The sequence below is a fragment of the Scardinius erythrophthalmus genome (assembly GCF_964197995.2).
Source record: "Scardinius erythrophthalmus genome assembly, chromosome: 25".
Classification (NCBI taxonomy): domain Eukaryota; kingdom Metazoa; phylum Chordata; class Actinopteri; order Cypriniformes; family Leuciscidae; genus Scardinius; species Scardinius erythrophthalmus.
The window spans coordinates 28,272,141-28,286,183 of record NC_138245.1 but is presented as its reverse complement, the minus strand read 5'-3'; the positions used below and the strand labels follow the sequence as shown (position 1 = coordinate 28,286,183).

At 37.4% G+C, this 14,043-nt stretch overlaps 1 protein-coding gene across 3 annotated transcripts; it reads left to right on the top strand.

Moving 5' to 3' along the window:
• Positions 1–974: 974 nt before the first annotated feature.
• elk4 (ETS transcription factor ELK4) lies at positions 975–13,925 on the top strand. Of its 3 annotated transcripts, XR_014029510.1 has the most exons (7): positions 975–1,331; positions 2,502–2,818; positions 4,166–4,873; positions 5,605–5,808; positions 7,436–7,552; positions 10,209–10,395; positions 12,572–13,925. XR_014029510.1 is itself a non-coding variant. In XM_081358052.1 (6 exons), exons 2-6 carry the CDS (start codon positions 2,612–2,614, stop codon positions 10,308–10,310), a joined length of 1,338 nt encoding a protein of 445 aa, XP_081214178.1. In that variant the 5' UTR covers positions 975–1,331; positions 2,502–2,611; the 3' UTR covers positions 10,311–12,776. The 3 variants fall into 3 exon arrangements, 2 of the variants coding, with proteins under 2 accessions (XP_081214178.1, XP_081214179.1); XM_081358052.1 differs by having other exon boundaries at positions 10,209–12,776; XM_081358053.1 differs by lacking the exons at positions 7,436–7,552; positions 10,209–10,395; positions 12,572–13,925 and having other exon boundaries at positions 1,203–1,331; positions 4,166–4,931; positions 5,605–5,776.
• Positions 13,926–14,043: the final 118 nt, after the last annotated feature.

Below are 14,043 nucleotides of genomic sequence, written 5' to 3'. Positions count from 1 at the left end.
CATATAGCTCCTATACAAGACCTGCACAGAACATCCAACGCACACACAAAAGCTCTAGGCCTGGAATCGCAGTTTTTCAAGGTTGAAGAGGGCCTGAGCTAACTATCATAAGGATAAACTACCAAAACATACATACATTCCCTCCTCAGTAAGAATACAGATACTATTCACTTTCTAGAGAAATACACATGAAAGAGGTACAATTCTGTAAATCAGGTGAAGTCCAAGTATAGTTGGACCCCTGTAACCTTAACTCACCACGTATAAACAAGGTATAGTTAATGGGTTGTTGCCAAGTAATATTGATTATGTAAACGTAAAACTTTTTTTTATCTTTATAAGAGAAATGTTATATTTGAGATGACTCAAACATCTATCTATCTATCTATCTATCTATCTATCTATCTATCTATCTATCTATCTATCTATCTATCTATCTATCTATCTATCTATCTATCTATCTATCTATCTATCTGTCTATCTATCTGTCTATCTATCTGTCTATCTATCTGTCTATCTATCTGTCTTTCTATCTGTTTCTATTCTATTTTCTATTGTTCTGTCTCTATCGTTCTATCTCTGTCATTTCACACCCTGTCATAATTCTATTATCTATGCAGTCATTTCTTATCTAAATGTCAAAGTACATTCAAACGGATGATACATAATATTTCAACACCATCCGAATTGATATTTGTTTCTTTTTTTTTTAATCAATAAGTGCACTATGTTTATTGATACGTTAAATAACTAAATAGTAGGCTAATATAGATGAAATAAGAGAGTCCATCATAAGATAATCTACATGCTTTGACTGGCTTCACTCCATTTCTCGTGCTGCTGATTTGACATCTGGAGGATATTATCGCTATTCAAACTACATGCACGTCATTTCTTACAGATTCATAAAATCTCAGTCTTTGTTCTGGAGTTTTATTGTGCGCTGTTAGAGTGTCTAATCTGGTGGGCTTGTTGCTTCCTGTTTTGTATTATTGTGGTTGCAGCTAAAAATATCTGTACGTGAGATGGAGAGACTCTAGTGTTGCTCTTTCTCTGCTTCTTTTTTGTCGTTCTCATTGTAAATGCGTCAGAAAACCGCTTTAATTAGTAGAATTAAATAAACTCTAGTTAGTTTAATGAGTCTAAAGTTAGCTAAAACTCCGTTAGCTAGCGGACTAGCACGCTACGCTAGCTGACCACCAAATATCTTTACACGATGTAAACATTCAAGAAAACATTCGGCATTTTTTATTTTATTTTATTACTTTTCTGGTTTTAATCTGTCGGAAAACCCCTCCAGGACCGACTCCGGAGACCACAAAGCTTCTCAGGTGAGTTTGACAGACATTAGCTCGATGCTAACTCAAGTTCTAACACAGGTTGCAGTTTAGTACATTCGCGTCTGTTTTCAATTACTTTATAATTTGCTAACTTTATAAATATTGTAGAGGAATTTGAAAACTAAAATGAATGATAAATGACGCACTATGACCCGTTTGCATTGTTAAATGTGGTTGAGTTGACGTGGAGGTTTTGCTTAAGCTCCTATCTAGATTTCTGAAATTTATAATTTAACTTACACAAAGCTTTACACTAACGAGCATAGAGTTTTATGTGAGTTTTAAAGGATTGTTTAGGGTTAAATGCACATTTAGCATATATTTCCATTGTTTTGCCAACCTTTGATACTGAATTTTCAAGTTATTCTCAAAATAATTAAAGGTATATTGTGTAAGTTAGTTTTAAATTAAAGGTATATGGTCATTTTTATGGATATATGAAATCTGCCATTATAAGTGTAAATTTAGTCTTTTTATTGAATATTCAGATAGGTGTATATAATGGCTATTGATGTGCACCATTATACCATTTTTAAGTGTAATTATGGTGAGATCCGGGATCATTTAGGTATTTAATATGCAGCAACAAAATGAGCATCTAATTTTAGCCATAAAATTAAAGATGCACAAGTGGTATGTTTACAGTATGCAATCACTATCATCATGAAACGGGCCATAATTTTGAGCTACATGTAATTTGTGATACCATCTCAGCCTAGACTCTTTGTGTAGTGTAAAATTCCTAGATCCTGTCTCCTACAGTCGGAGGAATGCTGTCACGTCTCGCCTCTTTGTTTCTATGTTTGTGTGTTCTGTTCTGTCAGATTGTATGTGGGAGACTTTTTTCGCTCCCTTTGGCAACTACCAGCTGGATATCGGATGAGTCAAGGCAGATTTAGTTTTATTTTAAGCTGCTTACACGCACACAGTCGGTCTGCACTGTCCACAGTGCCAGGATTACACTGAAGTCCAGTACCATTTGGTATTTAATATGGTGTGCATATTTACCATGGTTTTATGATTTCAAGAATGGTCGCTCTAGGTTTGGTTTAAGCGAAACGCTTCCTAAACATTTGAGTTTGCTTCATAAAGCTCTCCCTCTTGCTATTACTTTAAAATTCAATTTGTGATCTAATAGCATCTCGATCATTTATATTTCAGCCTCTGTCTGGATATTTGCCGGAATATGCCGTTACGTGTCGGCCAAGCTGTGAGCTCGAACAGGGTTCCGTAAGGTAACGTTTCCCCCACAGCCGTGGATCGAGAAGAACATGGACAGCTCAGTCACCCTGTGGCAGTTCCTGCTGCAGCTCCTGTTGGACCCCAGCAATGACCAGCTCATCTGCTGGACCAACGAGGATGGAGAGTTCAAACTACTGCAGGCCGAGGAGGTGGCCAGATTATGGGGCGCCCGCAAGAACAAACCCAGCATGAACTACGACAAGCTCAGCCGGGCTCTGCGTTACTACTATGACAAGGTGCGTAATGTCTTTGAAAAATAAAAGTTCAGTCATCATTTATGTTCAGCCAGCTCTGGAGATGATTTGTCCAAGCTGTGACTGAGGTCAGCAGTAGCTTTGTGTGAGGAACAGACTAGTCAGTATTCATAATATTCAATATTCTTCAGCATATGGATGCACAATAGGCTTAGGCCTATATCGGGACTGTAATGATTATTGGTCAATATTTGTGATTTTATGATTTTATATGACTATTTCCCCTCCAGAACATACGTACTTGTTTCTGCCTATTTTGAGATTTTAGGTTACTTTTGGCACCTTCTAGTGCTAATTTAGTTTTGTGGTATGATATATTAGATCTTAGCTAAGTTAATTGGGGATTTTTAAATGGTGGTTGATTTTAAATTCATAGATATTTAGCAATCATGTTCTGAAAATGGTGACAATAAAACTAATATTGCCCGATGAAGGTCGTGAGACCGAAACGTTGCTAATAAATTTTTTATACTCGTTTGATTTTTGACCTACACATTTGGTATTTTTTCCCACGCACCGATCACCTGCAGGTGTGCGATGGTGATTCATATTACATACTTTATACATTTAAGAGTACCCATGTGTTACACGGAGACATAAATTATAGAAAGTTGTTGACCGCTAAAATAGCTTCTCCATCTTACCGACGACACTCCACTACAGGATGTATTTACGGATCACATGCGCTCCATTGTCTTCACTCCTATTGGTTGTCGCTCCCGAAAGACACTCTTCATTTGCATAAAGTTTTCCTACATCCTGTCGCCAACGTTCACTGTTGCTCGCGCCACTGCCTGATATGGCCAGCTCTCCTTTTAAATGAATGTGATCATGTTGCTTTGTCGCTGTGTGACGCTGACAGTGTGAACGCAGCTTAAATGCTGTTGTGGTCATATATTTAAAACAGTGTTTATTATAATTGCTAGCTTTCAGCCCTCTCCTTGCCCCCACACTCTTCTTGTCCATCAGGTTATTTTGTTGTTGTAAACACACAATCAAGTCACTCTGAACTGAACAAGAGGGTCACAGAGCCCTGTCAGGTTTATTCTTGAGCGGGAACTGTGTGTTTGAGGGTTTGGCCTCATCTTGGCACCACAGGGCAAGAGGTATCGTTTTCCGCATTCTTCCTGGTCTTTGAACATGGGCTCGTTTACTTAATTGCATGTTATTTTGTTAGAGTGGGTAGAAGAATGCAACTGAAGGGTAAAAATGAACATATGAGGGACGTTTTGGGTGATTGCCTTTTACGTAGATATTATTAGATGCATGTTGGAGAAAGTCATTCTTCAGCTTTAATAAACATGCATTTTCTCTAATCTTTCCTTGCAGAACATCATCAAAAAGGTAAACGGGCAGAAGTTTGTGTATCGCTTTGTGTCGTACCCTGATATCCTAAAGGGGGATGGGATGGCCAGAATGGAGGGTGCAGACGGGGGCTCTGCCGGACCTCTGCCCCTCTCTGACAAACTTGCAAACGTCTCCAGGGATAAAGACAGCAAAGACGCCCCAGACCGAGGTGCAGGCACACCGGGTCAGTCCAAAGCATCCAACCGGAATGACTATATCAACTCCGGCTTGTACACATCCTTCACTTTGACTTCTTTGCAGTCAGGAACACAACTTTTTAAATCCATGAAGATTGAAAACCCAGGAGAAAAGCTAATGGACAAAAAGGCAGGCCAGGAGTCACCCCAGCCGTCCACAGTCATTAAATTTGGGACCATGCCACAGAACAGAAACACCACTCTGTCTGCTATAGGGAGGCCTGAACTTCTGGCACAAGCCGTCCAGGTTCCACCGCGTGCTCCGACAGAAAATGAGACCAAACAGAGCACAGTCTCGCATGTTGTGTGTGCATTTGTGGAGAATCCCACTTCAGAGAATGCCATGACTGGTTTCCCGCTCTCAAGAATCTCTCCGTCACTGCTCCCTCATTCCCAGTCGCCCTCTTCTTCTCCGATGACGGATTCCCAGGAGCTGGTGATTGACAGTGAAATTGAGTCCCTCTCCTCACAGCCTTCAGAGTTACAGTTGCAGGTACAACATGCTAAAATATTGTGTAGTTGTTCTGTCGCAACTTCACAAGATCAACAAGGTGCGTGGAAGAAATATTGGGACAATACCAGCAACACTCAGAAAATGGAGCTGAAAAGATATTACTCTTTATTTTGCCAACGTGTTTTGCTGCACAGACCTTCATTGGCCTAAATGAGCTTTTGTACACCTGTAATCTTTTAGCTCTGATGAGGGCCTGTGCGCCGAAACACCTTGGCAAAATGAAGAGAACATGTTGGAAATGAATATTAGAATGATGTTGGTGTGCCTTAATGGTAATAATATGTGTATATCCATGATGAAAATTTTATTTTATTTATTAAAAAAATATAATACATTTATTTTATTTTGTTTGGTTGCAGAACAATTCATTCATACATATATAATGTTTTTTGTCTTTTCCCCCCGAAATGTGTTAATTTGATTGTATTTATTTTTATACTATTTTATTTTTTATCTATATTTATTTATAACAGTTCATTCAGGTATCATTTTTTAATAATGTCAATGAGATACATTCAGCATTTGACTACAATCTGACTATATTTCAGGCCTTGATTCACTTTGAATAACAATTTGAATATGTAAAAAAAAAAAAAAATGAATATAATACAAATGTAAATATTTATATCAATAATTATATAAGTGTCCACCATTATTTTATTAAAATTCATTATTTAAATTAAAATTCTCTTTCTCTTTCGATCCGTCAGGTTCAGCCCTACTCTGTTTCCAAGGACACAGTAACAGCTTCTGAGATGCCTGACTCTTCACCCCGCAATCTCAGCGGAAAGTCAAAGAAACCCAAAGGCCTGGAGTTGATGCCCACGCTGGTGGTGACCAGCTCTGACCTCAGCCCTCTCAATCTGTCCAGTCCGTCCCTCCCCACGGCCTCTCTCACCCCAGCCTTCCTGCAGGTCAGTCTCCTCCTGACCTCCCCATCACACGAGTACAATGCTATTTTCTGCTGTCATTGGTTTGTTAGAATCATTAGACCATCAGCAGTTTTCGTGTTGGGTCACGATTTCCATCCAACTCACTAGAGGCGCGTCCTCTTGTGCAGTTATTTACTGTTGCTGTCTTATTTGACTTTGCTCATTGTAGCCCGAATTTTGGACCACTTTGCATCTTGTTCTGGCCAATAATTTCCCAATTAGATAGAAAACAGCTGTTTAACCAACATATAAAACAAAAAAACTAATAGCAGTTTGCTTTTTTTGTCATTTAGTCTTAAAGTGCCCCAAAGTGCTATTTTTAAGGTTCCTAATTTAGTTTTGGAGGTCTCCTACAAAATGTTTGCATGCATCCAAGGTCAAAAAACAATTTTCTCATAATATACATTTCACATCACCTCATTTCTCAAAGAGTCTGTACACAATTTCTTTGAAGGTTCATTCTATACCCCTCCTTTCTGAGAGCCTACTCTGCTCTGATTTGAATTACTGAGGATTACTGATCATTTAAAACTTTGCAGACCTCATGTAATATTCACAGCTATATTACATATTTGAAAAGCATAATAGGGACACTTTAAATTAACGCCATGATAGTAGTTCGCCATGCAACAAAGTGGCAGCTTATTTAAATAATTAGTAAAAGTCTCCATGTCATGTTGTACTGACAATTTGGAATAAATTAGTGCAAAACATAGATCTTGTGGTCAGAACATCCAACACCAATTATTTTGCACACAAAACTTAGCAAGTGAAGCAGAATTTTTATTTTTTTATGTGCATTATATGTACATTTTGGATTTTTATGTTCCGAAAAATATGCATACAAATATTTGAATGGATTTTTATGCAATTTATTCACAAATTATTTTTGCCATATTTGCAATTTGGATGTCAAAAAGCTTGTGAACGACCTGTTAAATATGCTTGCAAATGCTACCAGGCTTATGCACAAATACTAAAAATGACCACTGATCACTGTCTCTGAGTGTGGTTTAAAAGAAAATGGCCTATTACAAGCAACATATTTTTCTAATAATTTGAGGTTATCCTGCACAGGAATATGGTGAGGTCACATTGAAATCCTTTTGGTTATGTGGTTGCATTGATATTTCGAGGCACTAGAGGGCAATAGTGTACCATTGTAAGCAATGAGGCTCAGTCGTGCTGATACGCTTCGCAGACACTCATTGGCTGTTATATGATCGTGATCATATGGTGAGGTTTAGCTGGATGCTACTTTGATGGATCACCTCGTTAAGACTGCACAATCTTTGCATTTACGAGCACTCATACAGCCAGCCCCAGAGGATCACCCCCTGCTGTATCTTCAGTGAGATGAAAGATGAAATATACTATAATTCAAATCTATTATTTATGCTTTTTCAGGAAATACAGCACCCTTGCCCTGTGATTAATTCTTATTGCTTCTTAAAGTCTCATTAAGCCACTTTTAATTAAACATTTATATTTCAGGGTTATGCCTCTTGCAAATGCTTTGTGCTATGATGCTCACGAGTTTTTGGGAACGGCATGCTTAATGGAAAGAGAGTTACTTCTGTAAAAGTTCACTTTAATTTTTTTGTTGCAGACACCCCTGCTGCTCACCCCCAGTCCACTTCTGTCGAATATCCATTTCTGGAGCACGCTAAGCCCGGTGGCACCCCTCAGTCCCGCCCGGAGACAGGGCCCGCATACCCTCTTCCAGGTTAGTCACTTAAACTCAAATGATTTACTGATAAGCTGATGCCCTTTTCACACTTGGTCCAAACCTAAATTTGATTCCATCCTCCTTAAAGGGATAGTTCACCCAAAAATGAAAATTACCTCATAATTTACTCACCCTCAAGCCATCCTAGGTGTATATGAGTTTCTTCTTTCAGCTAAACACAATCTGAGTTATATTAAAAAATATCCTGGCTCTTCCAAGCTTTATAATGGGAGTGAATGGTAGCTTAGATTTTGAAGCCCAAAGAAGTGCATTCATCCATCATAAAAGTAATCCATATGGCTCCAGGAGTTAATAAAGGCCTTCTGAAACGAAGCAATGCGTTTTTTTTTTTATAAGAAAAAAAATATCCATATTTATAACTTTATAAATTATAATCACTGGCTTCCCGCAACAGCCGTATAGCCAGTCTAGTTCCTCAAGGCTCGAAATTGCGACCATTTTGGTCGCATATGCTCCTGAAATTTAATCTGTGTGACCTAAAAATATATTTGGGAGCATTTGTGCGAGTGCAGATAATGGTTGTGGTGCGACTTGTTTTCATTTCTCTACAAAACGTTCGCACATTTCTGCACAGTGTATACCTTATGAGCGCTGATACGCGGTGGCTAGACCATCATCCTATCCAACGTTACATAACCAATCAAACTTCATCCTTATGTTTTTAACTTTAAAGCAGATTTTAGATCGGTTAATATTAGCTGTCAATCACTCCCACTCCCTGTCACTGCGCTCCGTTGTCACGTGACATGGAGCTGACTACCACGTGAAATTTAAAAGGCTGAATAAGGGAGAAGATGAAACGAACGCTGACAGATTTCTGTTGTAAGGCGTCACCTAAAGAGGTGGAACACGCCAATGCTGATGGTGAGGATGTATATATTTTTTTTATAATTTTTATCATAATATACTTTGCTTGTTTCATTAACGGATGAATCAGAGTTTTTTTTAACTAATCTCTTGAATGAATGATTCAATAACAAATACATTTAAGTCACTTGTCGCCACATAGTGGTGTAAAAATGTAATCGATACAATTGTTATTTGAAGCTCCATGTTACTTTCAAAAGGTGCTTTTCTCTATTCCTATCGCTTAGACGTCAGTGTTTATATCCAAACTTTAATCTTTAATTCTAGTTCCAATTCAAGTTCTTCTGTGATAATAAGAATATTTGTAACACAGAAATAACTATACTGTGTAGTTGAATATACTCTCTGGGTCCTTAATTTTTGGTTGGTGCTCCTAAATTTAAAGTTGGGAGCACCAGTGCTACCAAGTAAAAAAGTTGATTTCGTGCCCTGTTCCTGTATGTACTTCCTTTGGGCTTCAAAATCTAAGGTGCCATTCACTCCCATTATAAAGCTGGGAAGAGCCAGGATATTTTTTTAAATAACTCCGATTGTGTTTGGCTGAAAGAAGAAACTCATATACACCTAGGATGGCTTGAGGGTGAGTAAATTATTGGATCATTTTCATTTTTGGGTGAACTAAGCCTTTAAGTCTGTCACATTTCATATTTGGATTCAAATCACGTCATCTGTGAGTGTCACAGCTGTTCCTTTTTGCCCAAAAGGGTTTTGCACACCAGCCTGTATTTCCACTGATTTGAGAGCTGAATAGTAAGTCTCATAGCTTACTCAAAAATAAACAAGTTTTGAGAACATATTTGAACAAGTCACAAGCTATCTTTGATGTTAACACTTAGACGTTACTTAAATATATGATGAGTAAAATTCACAGAAATCAGTTCACACATATAATATTTGTCAATTTATTTTATTTCAGACAAACAGGGAAAATTAAGTGGCTGGAATTTCTTTGTAGCAAGATGAAAATCATATGCAACACGATATTGTGCTTGAAAACAGCTTTGTTGATTTCAATGGGAGCAATGTCTTTGTGTTTTGAGGTTTTTAGTCGGTTTAGAAAGACTGAAGTGTGTAGGATTCCCATGGTCCTGGAAAAAAGTTTAAACACTTGTATAATCAGAATAGTTATTACCAGTGAAGTATTTATTTTTATTGCCAAATAATAAACTAATTATTTTTACAATTAGTTTATTACAATATTTTAATAGGTATTTTAATATATATTTTCATTTATTGCTTAGTTATTAATTATTGGACATTAATTTATGATTTGGTTTACAACAGCTTTCTTATCAACCTAATCAAAGCATCCACTCCAAAAACTTGGTGTAAAGTGTGAAAACTGGTGCTATTTTAATATTATTCATATATAGTATTTATTAATGTTTTGAATGTAGCTTTTATTTTATATTTACTTTTTGTTTTAATTTTAGCTTAAGTTTGAGTAATTTTGTTAAGTGCTGTTGTCATTTTTTTGTTAGTTAGGGTTAGTTTATTTTATATATTTCTATTTTTTAATGTATTTTTATTTCAGTTTTAGTAATGTAGTACTTAAACTTAATTTTATTTTGGTTAGTTGCCAAGGCAACATTCTAATTTCCAGTCCATCTCACATTTATATTTCAATTAATACATTTGAATAGTTTTAGTATTAGTTAACGATAATAACACTGGTGAAAACACCAGAGATGTTCCCAATAATGTAACAATATTCCAGAAAGCATGCGTTCAGTTTTTTTCATTCTGTTTCTCTTCTTTTTATCAGTTTCCTTCTGCCCTGAGTTCCACGCAGTTCTCTGTTCCCGTATATAATTTGGACGGCACCAACACTCCCGGCCCTCTCACACCTGACCCACAGAAGACATAAAAGGGGGACGAAATCTTTTCCTCGTGTTCTTGATTGATAAATGTGGATTAACCTCATTCTGTTCACCTGAACTGGTCCTCTTCAGGTAACAAAGATTTATGACCAGCGTTTAAGCGTCAGTTTGACTCTTGAACCTTTGTTATGTCACAAATACTTTTCCTTGGGATGTATATCAAGCCATCATACAGTGTCTGCAGGACACTGTAAATCTTTAATTCCTGTTTTTTAATGCACTGGTCTTCAGGGATTGGCTCTAGTGTGACTAAAGCTGATAGCTGTTGATCTCCACAGCTGCCAAAAGGGGCATCATGTGTGTGCTTTACCATTGTGTTCCTAATTGGGATTCTGAATTCTCACATCATTTGTTTGTATAGCCAGATCTCCGTTCTGCATCGGAGAAAGAGGGATCGTTTTGTACATAATCCAGCAAGTTCATTTCGTCTCAACTCATGTTTTGCCTTTTGTCTGGGAAGTCCTCAAACAAACCTGCCTTGCCAAACCAAACCGCCCCTTCGCCTTGTGATTTTGATAATGGTGACCTCTGTATTATCTTGTATCTTTCCTCATGCTGCACTTACTGCCATGTATTTAAAGTGTTTCGTCATAATAGCCACATGATTGGCACTTAGATCAAAACAAGCTGCACTTACTAGGGCTTTTGCACCTACTCATGTTTACTAGCCATCCAGAAAAGTAGTGAACTTGTCGGCAGGTCAGTAATTACCTTGCGACACAACTGAGAAACGAAAATGCCAGTGAAATGAGTGACTCTTGATTCGTTTCAAGGTAATACGCAAATTTTGGTTTGCAAGTGAGCATTATAAAGGAACTCAGTCGATCTCAGATGTCCGCAGCACCAGCACTGTTTGTGAACGCTTTTCGCTCCAGGTTAATTTCTTCATAATTCCAAATATAATTAGCTGTTAGAGCTTATTATACAACTAATGTCACAGTCACACAGCTACTTTGGGACGCAGTTTGTGTACAGACCATTTTCCTTCTATTGTGTCTGCATCTACAGTCCAGTGCGTCACCTAGTAAAACTAACCGACTAGCTGGTGCAAATAGTGACATTTTAGACAATGTATCACAATCAGAAGCAGCAGAAGTCAAATTTCTTTGTTGTGGTTCACCAAAAATGAAATTCATGTTGTTCCAAACCTCTAAATCCGTCTTTTTTCCGTGGAACGCAATGTTTTTGAGAATATTTCACCTCTTTTTGTCCATGAAACATTACTTTTGTTGAATGGACACATCAAAATATCTTCATTTGTGTTGCACAGAAAAAAGAAAGTCACACAGATTTGGAACAAAATGATATTTCATTCATTTTTGGGTGAACTCTTTATGAAGATTGAGGCAGTCAGGATGTCATATTCTTTGAGTAACCCTCAACATTGGAACATCTTAAAACATTAAATCTACCTGGTGCTTTGACCATGATGCACATTTTTGAGAGGGCATTTAGTAGGCCAAATTGTCGTCACCCTCGTTGCAATGCTTGATGGCGACTGCGTAATGAAGCGTGCTTCCAAACGCCCCAATGCCATCACCGTAACACACCAGATACGCCACTGCGGCAATGCTTAGCATACAAATCTTTTCATAGAGACCATTTTCCCTTTCTGAAAGACTGAAAGCCATTAGGAATGATTTCAGTTGAGTGGGAAAATCCAAGGACTTGCTTTACTCCAATAGACTGGAGATTCACCATTAAGCTAATGGAGCGTACACAGCGTAAAATGGAATGGAACGGCACCGGCTCAGTGCTTAAAGCCTCATCCCACCATTAGGATGGTTGGATTGGTGGAGATCGGTTGGATGTGTACCGTAACTGGATGGCTGTCTGTAGAGCTCAGGCCAAATGCTCAAAACCATTCTTGCATTTGTCAGCTTTCCCGGTGTTGTGCAAGATTCAATCCCCCCGCAGAATACAATCTACCTTGAACAAGCCCAAGCTGTTTGTAATGCCCAGCCAGAAGAGTCTGTCCTTTTGTAGCTGGTTTGGCTGGTTAACCCAATCCAGTGAACCCCCGCTGGTAGAATATACCATATATGTTCTCCCATTGATGCTCATTCAAAAGTTGCTGTTTTCAGAAGGCAATGCATACATTTCATATATAACATTGCACTATAGTAAATGTTTAGTGAAATTTTTTTGGGGGTAATGATTTTATAATGATTTATTTTCATGGTTAACACTACTTAAAGTAATTTTGTGTTTCTGATCATACTCAAAACAAGTTCTTGAATCATTTTAGGGTCCATGGGGCATCGGATTCTGTGAGATGTCTTGCACGACACCGGCAAAGATGCTAGACGTCTGATTCTACAAGCCCCTCTTTGCAGTCCTTATTTGATGTCAGTGTGTGTGTGTGTGTGTGTGGAGTGTTTGGCAGTCTTGCCTCTCCACTTATGAACCAATATAGAAAATAAATGGCCATATGTTGCACAACATAAAACCCTACCTCTTAACAAACTCAAGCCATGATTTATAACTGACATGCGTTAAATACAAAACTGGAACAAGGCTAAAATGCTGACACTCAATTTGCTGGAACTGAGCTCTGTTAGTCCCTCCCTGTAGGACCACTTAAAGTGCAATGATTAAAATAGAAAGGGAAATTATCAAAAGTGTGTGTATGTATAGGAACTGTTCAGCATCTCAAATTCAGCTCTCAGGTATTGTATGATTACCCACAGTCCTTATCCTTACCAACAGACCCAACAAGTTAAAGAAATGGCTTTTTACACCCATGCTAACATGGTGCCTTCTAGTCTTATTTGTTGCCAGTGAAACTAAAATAGGCAACAGGTTTGGTGATTGTTTCTATTCTGAACGGCTTTTTTGTCATTTGCTGCTGAAAAGAGCTACTAACTGAAATTATAGATATTTGAAGGATTGATCTGGTTTCAATACAACCATTGACAGCATTTGATCAAGAAATTAAGGACTTTAATTGTATTAAATTTCTGTTAATGTTGTTTTTTGTGTGTGTTGAAGGGATAGTTTATCCAAAAATGAAATTTATTGTCATTTACTGACCCTCAAGTTGATATTTTGTAGAATGTTGTTAACCAAACAGTTCCTGGTCCCTATTGACTTCCATAGTGTTTGTCTTTCCATACTGGGGACCAGCGACTGTTTGGTTTCCAACATTCTACAAAATATCTTCATTAATGTTTAACAGAAGAAAGAAACTCATAAACATTGATTAAATGAGAATCAGTTTAATTTTTGGATAAACTATCCCTTAAGTTGTATTTAACCCAGAACATTCTTTTCATGTAATATGTATCATCAGCATAGATTATAAAAGCTAGAATCTGTATTCAGATCCAGTAGAAAACAGATCATATGAAATATTGTTTACTCATACTTTCCAGTACTAGTATCAGTTCATATTTTCAGTCTGTATGCATAAATCAAGAATAGGAACATTTTGTTTCATTTATTATCTGCCATTGTAGTGCAAGTGTGCAAACATCTAACATTTATTTTGTTTTTTTTTTGTTTTAAATCTGTTGTTTCAAACCTGCATGATAAAAATTAGATGTTTTGCAGAAAGTCTTTTCCATACACAAACATCAGTAAATAAATTAATATGTAAAATGTAAATGTATGATTTGTGCTTTGTTTTTTCTGATGCACTGTTTTCTGCGATGAAGAGACTGAAATTTGAACAATTAACTACTCGACACTTTAAATTGTGGGTTTTTTTGGACCTTGAAA